Source organism: Lynx canadensis, chromosome B1 (genome assembly GCF_007474595.2).
Source record: "Lynx canadensis isolate LIC74 chromosome B1, mLynCan4.pri.v2, whole genome shotgun sequence".
Classification (NCBI taxonomy): domain Eukaryota; kingdom Metazoa; phylum Chordata; class Mammalia; order Carnivora; family Felidae; genus Lynx; species Lynx canadensis.
Window position 1 is genome coordinate 16,063,730 of NC_044306.2, and position 17,759 is coordinate 16,081,488.

The 17,759-nt window shown below is 39.8% G+C and overlaps 2 protein-coding genes across 6 annotated transcripts in view; one reads left to right on the forward strand and one right to left on the reverse strand.

The window, feature by feature from the left end:
- Positions 1 to 10,133: 10,133 nt before the first annotated feature.
- PDLIM3 (PDZ and LIM domain 3) overlaps positions 10,134 to 17,759 on the reverse strand; it is a 30,505-nt gene continuing 22,879 nt past the window's right edge. For 2 of the 3 annotated variants that reach the window (XM_030312137.2, XM_030312138.1), the window contains exons 5-7: positions 14,103 to 14,233; positions 12,361 to 12,472; positions 10,134 to 11,099 (exon numbers count right to left, since the gene is read on the reverse strand). In XM_030312137.2, the coding sequence (XP_030167997.1) occupies positions 10,910 to 11,099; positions 12,361 to 12,472; positions 14,103 to 14,233 (433 nt within the window). In that variant the 3' untranslated portion in view covers positions 10,134 to 10,909. Of the gene's footprint in view, positions 11,100 to 12,360; positions 12,473 to 14,102; positions 14,234 to 15,839; positions 16,104 to 17,759 lie in introns of all 3 variants that reach the window. The other variant, XM_030312136.1, reaches the window with a different exon arrangement.
- Positions 11,120 to 17,759, forward strand: part of LOC115511793 — a 113,325-nt gene continuing 106,685 nt past the window's right edge. For 2 of the 3 annotated variants that reach the window (XM_030312145.1, XM_032592822.1), the window contains exon 1: positions 11,120 to 11,618. In XM_030312145.1, coding sequence (XP_030168005.1) covers positions 11,158 to 11,618 — 461 coding nt within the window. In that variant the 5' untranslated portion in view covers positions 11,120 to 11,157. Of the gene's footprint in view, positions 11,624 to 17,759 lie in introns of all 3 variants that reach the window. The other variant, XR_004343502.1, reaches the window with a different exon arrangement.

Below are 17,759 nucleotides of genomic sequence, written 5' to 3' on the forward strand. Positions count from 1 at the left end.
CTTATTCCTAGAGAAAGGAAAACATGTTGTTGGACATTCTTTGTATATTTAGACAAAGTTTTCAGGTAACTAAAAAGGCAATGTTGATACCTGATTTTGTGTTCTTCTGAAATGAATGATTGATAATACTACTAAAAAATTTGGAAGGAAATAATTATAAGCAACCACTTCTTATATGGGCTTTGTTTTAAAATTAATCACATGAAGCATTCTAATTAGCTTAAAAATGTTAATTTGTAACTGTAGAGAAAAATATTCAAAAATCCGTATTGTTATGCCTGTATTCAACATCTCTTACTTGGTAGGTTTTCAAATCAATATTTATCGGGTGCTCTCAAAAATGAACAGACTTGAGAGGACTATCGAAGTGGTCATAGAGGAGCTGAATGGTTTATTTACTTGAATTATCTGAATATCTTGTTCTTTCTTGAATTGCCTTTTTTGGCACGGCATAAATAATAAAAGAACATCAGGTTATGATGACATGATAATAAAGAGTACTGGTTATAAGTAGCAGTTTTGTAGGGCAGAAATCCAATCTGTTCAAAGGTCGACCTGACAGACTTACAACTGAAGTTGTTAATAGAAGAAACCCAGAGATCCATTCTGTTTATCTTGGAGTGTTCTCATGTTGGACAAATGGGAGATTATCTTCCACAGAGATGAGTAAACTGCCTGTGTGTCACATTAACCATTACGTTTTACTCCGCTCACACAGGTGCAAACATATGTGATAACTAGGACTGCTTTTTATTCAATGTTTCATCCTATTGGTAGAGAGCATAGCAACTCCGCCCTAGGTTTACTCTGAAAAAAAGAAAAATCCTATAATTTAGTTAATCATGAGTCAAAAGTTCATAAATACCCAATTCTTTTTTTTTTTATTTATTTTTTTATCATTTTTTTTCAACGTTTATTTATTTTTGGGACAGAGAGAGACAGAGCATGAACGGGAGAGGGGCAGAGAGAGAGGGAGACACAGAATCAGAAACAGGCTCCAGGCTCTGAGCCATCAGCCCAGAGCCTGACGCGGGGCTCGAACTCCCGGACCGCGAGATCGTGACCTGGCTGAAGTCGGACGCTTAACTGACTGCGCCACCCAGGCGCCCCATAAATACCCAATTCTTAATCCTTATGCATAATTTCATTGATTAATGTTAGCTTTAATAAGCTTGTGAATATCAACACAGTGACTAGTCTGTTTACTAAGGAGATATATTATTCTGTGAGCGAAATCAAAATCGGTTGGCAGTCTTTGTTCATGGCATACATTCCTATGTAGAATCTGGTGTGAACTTACTGAGAGACAAAATGCTGATATGGGGGGGGGGGACATACTGCTTTCTCATTTTTTTTTTTTATTTTAATTCCTTTCCATTTGAACACTGCTATGTTTATTTTGTACTTTATATATTTAAAAACAATGTTCATATTGCATTCATTTTTTTTATGTAACTTTTAATTCCAGTGAGCTAACATAGTGTCATATTAGTTTCAGGTGTACCGTATAGTGATTCAGCACTTCTCTACAACACCTGGTGCTCATCACCACGAGTGCACTCCTTAATCCCCATCACCTATTTTACCCATCCTGCACCGTCTTCCCACAGATTATTCTCAATAATTAGGAGATCTGTTTCTTACTCTCTTTCATTTTTTCCCCTTTGCTTGTTTGTTTTATTTCTTAAATTCCACGTATGCATGAAATCATATGGTATTTGTCTTTCTCGGACTTATTTTGTTTAGCATTACACTCTCTAGTTCCATTCATGTCATTGCAAATGGCAAGATTTCATTCTTTTTTTATGGCTGAATAGTACTCCGTTGTATATACATACCACATCTTCTTTTTTTTTTAAAGCTTTTTTTAAATGTTTATTTTTTTTTATTTTTTTTCTAAGTTTTGATTTTTTAGTTATTTATTTATTTTTTCAATGTATGAAATTTATTGTCAAATTGGTTTCCATACAACACCCAGTGCTCATCCCAAAAGGTGCCCTCCTCAATACCCATCACCCACCCTCCCACCCCCCATCAACCCTCAGTTTGTTCTCAATTTTTAACAGTCTCTTATGCTTTGGCTCTCTCCCACTCTAACCTCTTTTTTTTTTTTTTTTTCTTTTTTCCTCCCCCTCCCCCATGGGTTCCTGTTAAGTTTCTCAGGATCCACATAAGAGTGAAACCATATGGTATCTGTCTTTCTCTGTATGGCTTATTTCACTTAGCATCACACTCTCCAGTTCCATCCACGTTGCTACAAAAGGCCATATTTCATTTTTTCTCATTGCCACGTAGTATTCCATTGTGTATATAAACCACAATTTCTTTATCCATTCATCAGTTGATGGACATTTAGGCTCTTTCCATAATTTGGCTATTGTTGAGAGTGCTGCTATGAATATTGGGGTACAAGTGCCTCTATGCATCAGTACTCCTGTATCCCTTGGATAAATTCCTAGCAGTGCTATTGCTGGGTCATAGGGTAGGTCTATTTTTAATTTTCTGGGGAACCTCCACACTGCTTTCCAGAGCGGCTGCACCAATTTGCATTCCCACCAACAGTGCAAGAGGGTTCCCGTTTCTCCACATCCTCTCCAGCATCTATAGTCTCCTGATTTGTTCATTTTGGCCACTCTGACTGGCGTGAGGTGATACCTGAGTGTGGTTTTGATTTGTATTTCCCTGATAAGGAGCGACGCTGAACATCTTTTCATGTGCCTGTTGGCCATCCGGATGTCTTCTTTAGAGAAGTGTCTATTCATGTTTTCTGCCCATTTCCTCACTGGGTTATTTGTTTTTCGGGTGTGGAGTTTGGTGAGCTCTTTATAGATTTTGGATACTAGCCCTTTGTCCGATATGTCATTTGCAAATATCTTTTCCCATTCCGTTGGTTGCCTTTTAGTTTTGTTGGTTGTTTCCTTTGCTGTGCAGAAGCTTTTTATCTTCATAAGGTCCCAGTAATTCACTTTTGCTTTTAATTCCCTTGCCTTTGGGGATGTGTCGAGTAAGAGATTGCTACGGCTGAGGTCAGAGAGGTCTTTTCCTGCTTTCTCCTCTAAGGTTTTGATGGTTTCCTGTCTCACATTCAGGTCCTTTATCCATTTTGAGTTTATTTTTGTGAATGGTGTGAGAAAGTGGTCTAGTTTCAGTCTTCTGCATGTTGCTGTCCAGTTCTCCCAGCACCATTTGTTAAAGAGGCTGTCTTTTTTCCATTGGATGTTCTTTCCTGCTTTGTCAAAGATGAGTTGGCCATACGTTTGTGGGTCTAGTTCTGGGGTTTCTATTCTATTCCATTGGTCTGTGTGTCTGTTTTTGTGCCAATACCATGCTGTCTTGATGATGACAGCTTTGTAGTAGAGGCTGAAGTCTGGGATTGTGATGCCTCCTGCTTTGGTCTTCTTCTTCAAAATTCCTTTGGCTATTCGGGGCCTTTTGTGGTTCCATATGAATTTTAGGATTGCTTGTTCTAGTTTCGAGAAGAATGCTGGTGCAATTTGGATTGGGATTGCATTGAATGTGTAGATAGCTTTGGGTAGTATTGACATTTTGACAATATTTATTTTTCCAATCCATGAGCAGGGAATGTCTTTCCATTTCTTTAAATCTTCTTCAATTACCTTCATAAGCTTTCTATAGTTTTCAGCATACAGATCCTCTACATCTTTGGTTAGATTTATTCCTAGGTATTTTATGCTTCTTGGTGCAATTGTGAATGGGATCAGTTTCTTTATTTGTCTTTCTGTTGCTTCATTATTAGTGTATAAGAATGCAACTGATTTCTGGACATTGATTTTGTATCCTGCAACTTTGCTGAATTCATGTATCAGTTCTAGCAGACTTTTGGTGGAGTCTATCGGATTTTCCATGTATAATATCATGTCATCTGCAAAAAGCGAAAGCTTGACTTCATCTTTGCCAATTTTGATGCCTTTGATTTCCTTTTGTTGTCTGATTGCTGATGCTAGAACTTCCAGCACTATGTTAAACAACAGCGGTGAGAGTGGGCATCCCTGTCGTGTTCCTGATCTCAGGGAAAAAGCTCTCAGTTTTTCCCCGTTGAGGATGATGTTAGCTGTGGGCTTTTCATAAATGGCTTTTATGATCTTTAAGTATGTTCCTTCTATCCCGACTTTCTCGAGGGTTTTTATTAAGAAAGTGTGCTGGATTTTGTCAAAGGCCTTTTCTGCATCGATTGACAGGATCATATGGTTCTTCTCTTTTTTTTTGTTAATGTGATGTATCACGTTGATTGATTTGCGAATGTTGAACCAGCCCTGCATCCCAGGAATGAATCCCACTTGATCATGGTGAATAATTCTTTTTATATGCCGTTGAATTCGATTTGCTAGTATCTTATTGAGAATTTTTGCATCCATATTCATCAGGGATATTGGCCGGTAGTTCTCTTTTTTTACTGGGTCTCTGTCTGGTGTAGGAATCAAAGTAATACTGGCTTCATAGAATGAGTCTGGAAGTTTTCCTTCCCTTTCTGTTTCTTGGAATAGCTTGAGAAGGATAGGTATTATCTCTGCTTTAAATGTCTGGTAGAACTCCCCTGGGAAGCCTTCTGGTCCTGGACTCTTATTTGTTGGGAGATTTTTGATAACCGATTCAATTTCTTCGCTGGTTATGGGTCTGTTCAAGCTTTCTATTTCCTCCTGATTGAGTTTTGGAAGAGTGTGGGTGTTCAGGAATTTGTCCATTTCTTCCAGGTTGTCCAATTTGTTGGCATATAATTTTTCATAGTATTCCCTGATAATTGTTTGTATCTCTGAGGGATTGGTTGTAATAATTCCATTTTCATTCATGATTTTATCTATTTGGGTCATCTCCCTTTTCTTTTTGAGAAGCCTGGCTAGCGGTTTGTCAATTTTGTTTATTTTTTCAAAAAACCAACTCTTGGTTTCGTTGATCTGCTCTATAGTTTTTTTAGATTCTATATTGTTTATTTCTGCTCTGATCTTTATTATTTCTCTTCTTCTGCTGGCTTTGGGGTGTCTTTGCTGTTCTGCTTCTATTTCCTTTAGGTGTGCTGTTAGATTTTTATTTGGGATTTTTCTTGTTTCTTGAGATAGGCCTACATTGCAATGTATTTTCCTCTCAGGACTGCCTTCGCTGTGTCCCAAATCGTTTGGATTGTTGTATTTTCATTTTCGCTTGTTTCCATATATTTTTTAATTTCTTCTCTAATTGCCTGGTTGACCCACTCATTCGTTAGTAGGGTGTTCTTTAACCTCCATGCTTTTGGAGGTTTTCCAGACTTTTTTCTGTGGTTGATTTCAAGCTTCATCGCATTGTGGTCTGAAAGTATGCATGGTATAATTTCAATTGTGGTAAACTTATGAAGGGCTGTTTTGTGACCCAGTATATGATCTATCTTGGAGAATGTTCCATGTGCACTCGAGAAGAAAGTATATTCTGTTGCTTTGGGATGCAGAGTTCTAAATATATCTGTCAAGTCCATCTGATCCAATGTCTCATTCAGAGCCCTTGTTTCTTTATTGACCGTGTGTCTAGATGATCTATCCATTTCTGTAAGTGGGGTGTTAAAGTCCCCTGCAATTACCACATTCTTATCAATAAGGTTGCTTATGTTTATGAGTAGTTGTTTTATATATTTGGGGGCTCCGGTATTTGGCGCATAGACATTTATAATTGTTAGCTCTTCCTAATGGATAGACCCTGTGATTATTATATAGTGCCCTTCTTCATCTCTTGTTACAGCCTTTAATTTAAAGTCTAGTTTGTCTGATATAAGTATGGCTACTCCAGCTTTCTTTTGGCTTCCAGTAGCATGATAAATAGTTCTCCATCCCCTCACTCTGAATCTAAAGGCGTCCTCAGGTCTAAAATGAGTCTCTTGTAGACAGCAAATAGATGGGTCTTGTTTTTTTATCCATTCTGATCCCCTATGTCTTTTGGTTGGCGCATTTAATCCATTTACATTCAGTGTTATTATAGAAAGATACGGGTTTAGAGTCATTGTGATGTCTGTATGTTTTATGCTTGTAGTGATGTCTCTGGTACTTTGTCTCACAGGGTCCCCCTTAGGATCTCTTGTAGGGCTGGTTTAGTGGTGACAAATTCCTTCAGTGTTTGTTTGGGAAGACCTTTATCTCTCCTTCTATTCTAAATGACAGACTTGCTGGATAAAGGATTCTCGGCTGCATATTTTTTCTGTCTAGCACACTGAAAATCTCGTGCCAATCCTTTCTGGCCTGCCAAGTTTCAAAAGAGAGATCAGTCACGAGTCTTCTAGGTCTCCCTTTATATGTGAGGGCACGTTTACCCCTTGCTGCTTTCAGAATTTTCTCTTTATCCTTGTATTTTGCCAGTTTCACTATGATATGTCGTGCAGAAGATCCATTCAAGTTACGTCTGAAGGGAGTTCTCTGTGCCTCTTGGATTTCAATGCCTTTTTCCTTCCCCAGTTCAGGGAAGTTCTCAGCTATTATTTCTTCAAGTACCCCTTCAGCACCTTTCCCTCTCTCTTCCTCCTCTGGGATACCAATTATGCATATATTCTTTTTAGTGTATCACTTATTTCTCTAATTTTCCCCTTATACTCCTGGATTTTTTTTATCTCTCTTTTTCTCAGCTTCCTCTTTTTCCATAACTTTATCTTCTAGTTCACCTATTCTTTCCTCTGCCTCTTCAATCCGAGCCGTGGTGGTTTCCATTTTGTTTTGCATTTAAAGCGTTTTTCAGCTCCTCGTGACTGTTCCTTAGTCCCTTGATCTCTGTAGCAAGAGATTCTCTGCTGTCCTCTATACTGTTTTCAAGCCCAGCGATTAATTTTATGACTATTATTCTAAATTCACTTTCTGTTATATTATTTAAATCCCTTTTGATCAGCTCATTAGCTGTTGTTATTTCCTGGAGATTCTTCTGAGGGGAATTCTTCCGCTTGGTCATTTTGGATAGTCCCTGGTGCGGTGAGGACCTGCAGGGCACTTCCCCTGTGCTGTGGTGTATAACTGGAGTTGGTGGGCGGGGCCGCGGTCCGACCTGATGTCTGCTCCCAGCCTACCGCTGGGGCCACAGTCAGACTGGTGTGTGCCTTCTCTTCCCCTCTCCTAGGGGCGGGATTCCCTGTGGGGTGGCGTGGCCCGTCTGGGCTACTTGCACACTGCCAGGCTTGTGATGCTGGGGATCTGGCGTATTAGCTGGGGTGGGTCGGCAAGGTGCACGGGGGCAGGAGGGGCAGGCTTAGCTCGCTTCTCCTTAGGTGATCCACTTCAGGAGGGGCCCTGTGGCAGCGGGAGGGAGTCAGATCTGCTGCCGGAGGTTTGGCTCCGCAGAAGCACAGAGTTGGGTGTTTGAGCGGAGCGAGCAAGTTCCCTGGCAGGAACCGGTTCTCTTTGGGATGTTGGCTGGGGGATGGGCAGGGGAGATGGCGCTGGCGAGCGCCTTTGTTCCCCACCAAACTGAGCTCTGTCGTCCGGGGGCTCAGCAGCTCTCCCTCCCTTTGTCCTCCAGCCTTCCCGCTTTCCGAGCAGAGCTGTTAACTTATGACCTCCCAGACGCTAAGTCGCGCTTGCTGTCGGAACACAGTCCGTCAGGCCCCTCCGCTTTTGCCAGCCAGACTCGGGGGCTCCGCTTGGCTGGCGGGCCGCCCCTCCGTCCTGGCTCCCTCCCGCCAGTCCGTGGAGCGCGCACCGCCTCGCCGCCCTTCCTACCCTCTTCCGTGGGCCTCTCGTCTGCACTTGGGTCCGGTGACTCCGTTCTGCTAATCCTCTGGCGGTTTTCTGGGTTATTTAGGCAGGTGTAGGTGGAATCTAAGTGATCAGCAGGACGCGCGGTGAGCCCAGCGTCCTCCTACGCCACCATCTTCCCCAGGATCTACATACCACATCTTCTTTATCCATTCATCAATCGATGGACACTTGGACTACTTCCATATCTTGGCTAGTGTAAATAATGCTGCTTTAAGCACAGAGGTGTATGTGTCCCTTTGAATTAGTGTTTTTGTATTCTTTGGGTAAAATACCCAGTAGTGCAATTGCTGGATCATAAGGAAATTCTATTTTTAACTTTTTGAGAACCCTCTATACTGTTTTCCAGAATGGCTGCACCATTTTGCATTCCCACCAACAGTGCACAAGAGTTCCTTTTTCTCCGCATCCTTGAAAACACCTTTTGTTTCTTGTGTTGTTGATTTTAGCTATTCCTACAGGCGTGAAGTGATACCTCATTGTATTTTGATTTTCATTTCCCGATGATAAGTGATGCTGAGCATCTTTTCATGTGTCTGTTGGCTATCTAGGTATCTTCTTTGGAGAAATGTCTGTTCGTGTCTTCAAGCCATTTTTATTTTATTTTTTTAATGTTTATTTTTGAGGGAGAGAGAGAGAGAGAGAGAGAGAGAGAGAACTTGAGCAGGGGAAGAGCAGAGAAAGAGGGAGACAGAGAATCCCAAGCAGGCTCTACACTGTGAGTGCAAAGCTATATATAAATTATTGCATTCATTTATATTTATTAATTCTTTCCATGTTGAAATTTCTAGATTTCATTGTCGAAAGAATAATTTTTATTAAATATAATGAACATGCAACTTCAGGGCATACTTCACAAGCCTTGGTCACATAGTCTGAATTACCAGATTTAAGCTTTATCTCTCTTGAATTTTGGATTAGAACTATACTATTAAAAAAACTATATACTTTTTTCTTGTTATTAAATGTGAAGTTATTCGTTATTATTCTATATACTGATATATACTGATATTCTATATACTGATATACTGATTATTCTATATACTGATACTGATACGCAATGGCCATTAATGTACAATATAATGTGTAATGTACACTTTTATCATGAAATCTTTCATTCTTAATTTAACCTCTTTTTAGTCCAGTACACATATCCTCAGCTGTGCTTCCTGATTCCAACTGAGATGTTGTTTTACCTACTACAGATAATACCTAGAGGACTTCCACTGGGAAGGCCCATGAGCTATAAGAGAGGGGACAGCTGTGGGGATTAAATATTTCTCAAACGGCTTCTATTTGCTCCACCTGATAGTCATGCCACCTTTATCCCTTAGTCCAGAAATGCCAGCGCTGATCATTTCCACACGTTGGCAAGATTCTGGAGGGTGTATTGGGTTGGTTTTCAGTTTTCTCCACTGCTGCTTTGGATATCAACTTTCTTGAGTTTTCGAAGTCAGTTACCACTTATTCGTTCTATAGCTTCCAATCTTCTAAGTTAATATCCTTCCCAGACCAAAATATTTTAAAATAACATCTAAAAAAAAGTCATCTGCTTTGGGTACATTCATTTCCTTGATCTCTATGTTTTTCATTTATTTTATCTGAATGCCTCTGGTAATGAATTTGTTTTGGTACAGGGACTCCAGTTGCAATCTCAAATGCCTAAGGGACAGGCTGGTGTTCTGGCTTCTCTGACTAGATCGAAACCTCAGACAGGTCAGGGTCAGAAATAATTGGTTAAGTTTGGGGGAATCCCAGAGCAATACAACATGTGCCCTGTTTTCCATTGGGACAATAGGAGATTACCTGCCCCAGGCTCATTGGCAGTGGCTGTAATAGGGTAGAGAGGACTTTGTGACCAAGCAGTGAGACAGAGGGCGTAAGACAGTCCCTACCTCCCCACCTCCACACCCTACCAGTTTGCCTTGGTTTGTATGCAGAGAGGACAGTTTCAGAAGCTTCCCATGTATCCCCAATGAGGAGCATAGGAAGTAGGTAAGACATGTAAGTTAAGGACATTGCCAAGTGGCCACCATAGTGGGAGGCAAGTTGACAAAACAGGGGCCAGATGGAATTCAGGTCTGAGATGCATCCATGACTCCAGAGAAGGCTGAGCTGAGATTTCTGGAGATGATGCTGGGGGTAGGTTTGTTGCCTGCTGCCAACCATGGGGAGAAAACAAACCACAAGTGAAACCATGGATTTTAGCAGTGGGTACAATAGGGCCCCAGGAGGCCAGCAGCCCCTCCCTTCCTCTGGAGGGTCCTGAAACTGTCTCATCTGGGAGATGCCATCTTGGGAAGGAGGAAGCAGCAATGGTGAAATTTAGGGCATGAAGAGACAGCCTTGAGGGAGGTCTGAGCCTTGAATTTGACTGAATAGTTTATCTGAGAGAAGCATTTAAAATAAAAGAGACCATTTCAAAGCATAAGCAACTGTTTTAATGGAAAGGGGATGAATTATCTTTAATTAGCAAATTTAAATGTTCCTCCTATCAGCAGAAATTGTGGGCTCATAAGAAAGAGTGAAGGCCTTATAAAAACTAAACAAACCACATTTTTCTTAAAATACCTGAGTTGTTAGTGTATGTGTCAAGATATGATCGGACTTCTTGTTGGAATGTTGATTTTATCTGAATTCACTGCGTGCCACTTCATTAGGTATTTTAAAAATATTTTATGTATTTATTATGTATGTTGCATCTGGTGGTATAATTGAATATGAAACTAGAGAAATCTAGGGAATTTCTTTCTGACATGCACTATAATTTAAAACAGTAACAGACAACTGCAAGTTGTGTTAGCATACAAGATTGTCATTTGGTATTTACTACAATTGCAAAAAACAGCTTGTTAAGGAAAAATAATTAGACTTCCCCAAATATCTTGATGTCATAATACATATGTAAATTGTGGAGTAGGACATACAAAAAAATTATTGCTTTAAACGTCAGTTACTGCTAGCCCCAGAGAGAAAAAGAGCTGCAAAACGTAGCTACTGTATGTTTACACATACGTTTATAGCAGGCATTTGTGTCCCACTCCTTTTCTTCAGTAACAATAAGATAAACGTCTAAAAGCCTTGGTTTTAGATTCGGAGTCGACAGTTGGCTATACTTCTGCCCAAAGCCATTGATGTCTTCCTGCGTTAAGTGCGCGTGAGGGCTTGCGTGCTCTGGTCTGCGTGAGACTCAATTAAGCTTTGGGATAAAGAGTAACTGTGTCGTAGCCCTCTGGGGGCCGCATGCGAGCTCTTGCATGCGTTTCGCAGTACAGCTCGCCCTCCACGAAGAAGTAGCCCTTCTGTTTGAGGTTGAGGTTGCAGTCGGCACACACGAAGCACTCCGGATGCCGGTACTTATCCCGCGCCTTCACAACAGCACCGCTGTAGAGAAAAGGGAGATCAAGTCAAACAAACAAACAAAACCCACAAAGCGGAAAACATGCTACAAAGGGAGATAACACTGCCTTCTGGCAGGTGTTATCTGTTTCACATTCAGGAAACAGCCTCCAGCTGTAAAACCAGCACGGCTGTGAAACTGACGTCATTGTCAGCCAGATCCCTGAGGACCACAGGAACACATCCCGTGTTTCTCGGGTGCCTCGTTTTCAGAGTTTTCAAACAAGTCGTTTCTACACAAGTTATGGGATCTTACCTCATGATCTTTGCCGATTGTTTCTTTGAAAGAGGAAAACACGATATGAATGAGACTAACACCCTGCACAGGATTCTGATTGTGACCAAGGTTGCCTACAGGGCTGCAAGTCCCTCTGACTGCTTTCTGTGTTGGTGGTGCAGCCTGTATTGTATGGAGCACAGAGAAAACAGACCCAAGAGCAGAGATGGGATTGCCGTGGGTGGGCGGACTGACCTCTCCTGTCAAAACAGCTTACTTGAGCCTGGGTGAGGTAACTGCTTTTGGTACCATTATAAACGCTTGTGTTTTATGAGATCCTCTCTGCTCCAGAGCTCCGTGCCCCGCTTCTTTCTTTCTGTGTCACATTCCCCACTTGCTCTAAGCAGGCTTGGCTCCCACTGCCCTCCCTGGGATGAATCCTGGAAAACTGGACTGATGGTGCCTCAGTGTGAGCTAAGAGTAGAGGAACAGAATAAAGGGGTGGGAGAAGTGGCCTCGTGGGGCATTTGCAGTGGAGAGATTGAAATGAGCTGCTTCACTGGAAGATTTGAACTAGCAAGTGGCTATTCAAACATAAGGGCCCTTGAAATGGAAGCTGATTGAATTTTTAAAAATTATATTTCAGTATTTGTGTAACTTAAGAAACCCGGTAAAGATAATGTCTTTCAGTGAACAACCTGATGACCTTAGTATTCGGTTCCCTGAGTTTATACAGGAAAGAAAATATTTAAAGACTGTATATATTAACAAAGGGAAGGCTTTTTGAAGTGAAATTATGATTCTTGGACGTGATTTTTTAAAATATACTTCTAAGACAATTTTTATGGGAAAATATATGAAATTATAAGCCCAGAATGCCGATTCACGTTACATGCCAGTTTTAGGGTGTGTCGAAGGAATTCTGGTCAAATGTGCTGAATGTTGTGGATGTATTTCAAGTCACTGACTGGAAATAGAGAAGAGATACCAAGATTCATAGTGAATTCCTGGGTTAAAAATGAAACTTACACAATGCCACTCCCACATTTGTCACAGAGTGGCATCTTCTGTGTGCTGCCAGGGCCACCATGGACTTTTGTAACTGGAGCTCTCACACTCCGAGTTCCAGCCGGACGGTCATCTGAAAAACAAAGTGTTTCCATTTATGGCAAGGGAACAGCTGGCTACTGGCTAGTTCCTACTTTGCTTCTATTTTAAGGTGTGCACTTTAACTTAAGGAATTCTTAAGTTGCACGGGTGCTATCATTTCAAAAGGAGTAGGACCGGTCCAAGCATAACTTGTTCTGAAGCATGGCCTTACAAAACAGAATTAGTCAACATTTGTCGTTGTCATAGGGAGCTGTTATAAAATGCTCAAAAAGGCAGAATACCTTTTGCATTTTTTCCTGCTTCTTATTGGGGTAAAATATACATAACATCATATTGACCATCTTCACCATTTTAAGATGGGTAATTCGGGAGCAGTAAGTCTATTCACAGGGTTGTGCAACCATCACCAATGATTATTTCCAGGACTCTTTCATCATCCAAACAAAAACCCTGTATCCATTAAACAGTAACGGCCCATTCTCTCTTCTTCCCAGATCCTGGTAATCTCTATTCTACTTTCTGTCTTAAGACTTGCCTATTCTAGGTACCTCTTATGAGGTACTCTTATGAAGGGTACAATATTTACCCTTCTGTGTCTGGCCTGTTTGACTGAGCATGTTTGCAAGGTTCATCCATGTTGCAGCATGTATCAGAATTTCATTTTTTGAGGCTGCATGATATTCTGTGTGGATAGACCATATTTTGTTTATCCATTGATCAGTTGGTAGACAAATGCGTTGTTTTCACTCTCTGGCTATTGTGAATAATGCTGCTATGAACATTGGTGTATAGGTATCTGTTTGAATCTCTGCTTTCAAGTTTTTGGGTATGGACCCAGAAATGTAATTGTTGGATTATATGCTAATTCTATGTTTAACTTTTCGAGGAACCCATATACTGTTTTTCACAATGGCTGCACCATTTTGCATTCCCACCAACAACGAACAAGGGTTCCAGTTTTTCCACATGCCCACCAACACTTGTTTTTTCCTTTAAAAAAAATATTAGCTATCCTAGTGGGGCATTCTGCATACTGTGCAGGTTTTTAAAGGACAGTGTATCTTTTGTTGATGGAAAAACATCGGTAAGAGTGTGAGCCCCGAGGGCAGCAGGGGTGGCTAGAGGTTCAGTCCTGCTTCTTACTGGCTGCGTCTCTTTGTACAAATCCGCTGTCTCTATGCCTCAGTTTCTCATTTGTTAGAGAAAATAATAGTTCCTATCTCACAGGTTATTGTGAGGATTAAATGAAAAAGTATGCAAAGGACTTAGCACGGGGTTTGGAACACAGTAAGGGTTCATTGCAGTGTTATTTTAAAATTTGGATGACGATGATGATACCGTGGAGTATGGGGGGAGACGGAGCAATCTTGCAATATCCATTGAAGGTTGGACTTTACGATTCTGAAGCTGAACTAGCCCCTGGATTACCGTGGAGGGAATTTGTCGTGGTGCTCTTTTATCACCAAGTTGGTGGCTATTTGGATACATTCTGGAAGCTCCTTTCCTAAACCAAGCACCGCCCAAATCCTTTGGAGGAAAGATCACTGAATTGAATACATTTTTAGACTTTCATTCCCAGTATGTTTACTGCCCTCCCATCCCTTGACTTTTCTAAGGGCCTCCATCAATGCTGTCCCAGCAAGACGTTCGCGGCTGCTCACCAGGGCCGTCATCCACTAATTCCTGGAGCACTCTGAAGGAGCCCGACTGGCGAGGCTGAGTAGGTTCATTCCGATTGTCATGGAGCATCCGGTACACATCTGACTCGGGGGGCACAGAGGCTACGGGTTCACTGAAACACAGGGGGGCAGGGAAAGCAGTGTCAGGAGCATCGTGACGCATGGGATGTGCAAGAAGCTACAAGGCATGAATAAGCAATGATCACTATGTTTGCAGTAACTCCTGAACAAAGCCTCTGTATTTTCAAGTTAGTCTCTATTACAGTTAAAAAATATGGTGTGAATTCACATGGGTCACCTTGAAGATGTCATTAAATTACATCACAGCACTTGTCCATCTGACAGAATACTTTGGAGGGCGACTAAAATGTGATTGTCAGGGAATAGCAATTAAAAAAATAACACTCGTGTCTGATGGATATATAATTACGATGTGAACAAAATTAACTTTTCTCATAAAAAAGACAACATAACATGTGGTAGGAAGTGCAGGAGTGACCCCAGTTTGATTATTCTTGGTCATAAAATGCTCAATAAAATTCAGATTCACTTCTGATATTAAACTGAAAGGTATGGCTTCATTTTGTTTTTAAGATTAATTTGTTAACTTCGAAAAACAGCAAAAGTATCATTTTGCTTATAAATTGAAGATGTTCAACTCGTATGTGAAAGTACATAATGTAGAAATTTTCAGTTATATTGACTACATTATGTTTTTTAATAGCCACATTATAATTCACTTCTAACAATGATAGCAGCTTTATTTTTAATATTCTACAAATACAATTCAAATCTAAGAAAATGCCTCAATAATAATACTACATGCCAGGCACTAAGTGCTTTATTATTTTATGTCATTTAACTGCATTATCTAGAAAAGTAGTTGCTATCTGCACATACTTTTCTACCTATATCCTATTTGAAAATCATCTTATATATCTGAAAGTCCTTGCAAAAAAGCTTTGAGATACATTACATGATTATTATCTCATTGCATTCATGCATTCATCCCAAGAGATATTTTTGGGAATTGATACATAGTACTCTTAAACATTATAAAACTTTAATTTATAAAAAGCGGTTATATAATACTGAAAGAAATAATAAGACTTTATCTTATAATAAATCTTTTTAATTGAAAAGCTTGATGGCAAAAGTGCTTTGAACAAATATTCACAATAAAGAAGAAAGTAGTAAAAATAAGAGACCAATGGAAATTAAATATTTACATTATTAGCTTGAGCTTATAAAACTTTATTCATGGCAAAAATTCCAAATGAAAAAATAATTACCTCTCCATAAAATACCATTAACAGAGAAGAGGTGTCATTTCTTAAAATTCCTCTGAACTTCCCATCCCTTTCCCAAATTTTGACCTCCAAAGGAGAAGCATAGAGTATACCAGATTATAAATCACTTTTGAAAAGTGTTGTACCAGACATTTGTAAAGAACATTGTAGCTTTCCAAGAGATACATACATTTGGTCCTTCCATGATTTCATTTTATTGCAATCTGTCCCATTAAGCTCTACTTAGTTCATTCTGGAAGTCACTTTTATCTTTATGTCTAGATATTTGCAATACATCCTTAGCATTTTTCTCTTGAAAGCTTTCCACATAACCTTCTTCCAATTAAGACAACGTTAAAAGACACCGGTAAAGTTGACATTGCCCATGTGTTTAATTAATATGCCCATCATTCAAAAAGACTCGTATTACCTCATTATGGGTGTTTCCCCTAGAGCTGTTGAAACCTGACCCTGAAGTGTTTCCATAATATTGTCATCTGAGTACAACTGCATAGGTGTATTAAACTGAGCATGTACAATCTTCACACCGGGAAGTTCCATTTCCAAAGGAATGTTAGGGGCCATCTTAGCAGCAACTTTCAAGTCACCTGGGCAAATAGTACTAAGAGTACTGACAGAAGAAGGGGTGCTACGTCCACTGCCACCGTCAATACCGGACGGAGTACTGCATCCACTGTGTTAATGACCACGTTACACAGAGAGATGACACAGGAATCAGAAAATCCAGACAGGAGAACACAGAGAACAAGTACAGAGAGGTTAAAAGGAATTGAAGACAGAAAGTAAGAAGTGAATTCAATCAAATTCAAATGAAATGTTTATTTCTAGCTAGAGTATATTTTAAAAAGGGGAGACATTTAAAAATTCATGATGGAAAAAAGTTCAAGAAAATTAAAAAGTACAGGTGATATTGCATTTGTTGGCTCTGTTCTACTAGGCAATATGTTAAGCCGAGGGTTACACATAGAGTTGTGTGCATAAAGTAGAAAAGATGGAACTCGCTTTACTTTTTAAAAACAGGCCACACAGTTTTAAACTTGCCAACATCACAAACACATGATGCAGGGAAATTACATTGGCTGGATGTCCTTTTACCTTTATGAGCTGCAATGTTTAAAATGAAAACATTAATAAATGATCCTTCACAAATGGTAACTGGCTTTGCAGCATGAAGGTCAATCAGATATTTAGGCTAAACATTTCAAAATAGGAAGCAGATGTTTCAGAAATGCAGTTACACGTTCCTTGAATAGGTTCTCGGTAGGTTCTGTGATAAAGATTATGTTTGAAAGCTACTTTGTGAATGTTTTCTTGTTACCATGTTAACTTTTTCTACTTTCGTGCTTTAATTTTGTGAAGAGTACACTTTAAAAAATTGTTCAGTGATTTAATACAGGCTCTAGAAACAGCCAATAAATGCTTGTCACCTTGAAATTAATTGATTAGAGGGCAAATAAGGTGGTCTTGGACTCTTTAGATGCCACCTAGGGCATCGTATGTAACTATTTCATGTAACATTTTGGAGGTACACATATATTTCCATGCATATTTCTCATTTCCTTTTAAAGATCAATTGAGGGGACTTATTATTAAAACACAAGAAAGGCCATTCATGCAGTTTTAAAAACAGCTAGGGAGATTTCATATTCTCTTTGAATCTGGACAGAAGGCTAGTCACAACTGATATGCCAGTGACTTAAAAAGTAATTTTTCTACATGCATTCTAAGTGCAGCATGAGAAATGCATTTTACAAGAAAATGGAATGTACTCAGTTGTTTTTTTTTTTTTAAAGCACAATCATTTAAGACTAAACCAAAAAAAATTAGTATTTGTAAATTTTTTTCATGCTTGCAGGTTAGTGTTGCTATAAACTCAAGGCAGAGAACAATTTATATGATGTGTTTATCTCAAAGTCCGTTTTCTCTTAGGGCTTAGGTATGGCTCTTGCATTGACTCTCTAGGGCTACTAATGCTAACCTTAGCCTCATATAGAGGGCAAAAACCAGAAGGATATTGGGCATCGATTCTGCTGACTACATCAATGTTGTAGCCTGCTTAGTGTGAACAACTCATGTCACTAAATGGATTTTAAAATTTTTTTTGTCTGGTGTTATCCAGTTCGACCCCCTGCATGACCTAAATGAGGCGAGTATACATGGATGTGCTCCTTTACTTCCTGGCTGTTGAGACCCTATTTAAAGCCCAATCTGTAAATTGGTTAATCATCTACAAAATGCCGAGTGGCATTTTTATCATTTTTGTAGGCTCAACACTCTCTTTGCTCCTGAAATCGACCGTACTTGGTAAAAGACTCTGTGCCAGGCCTAG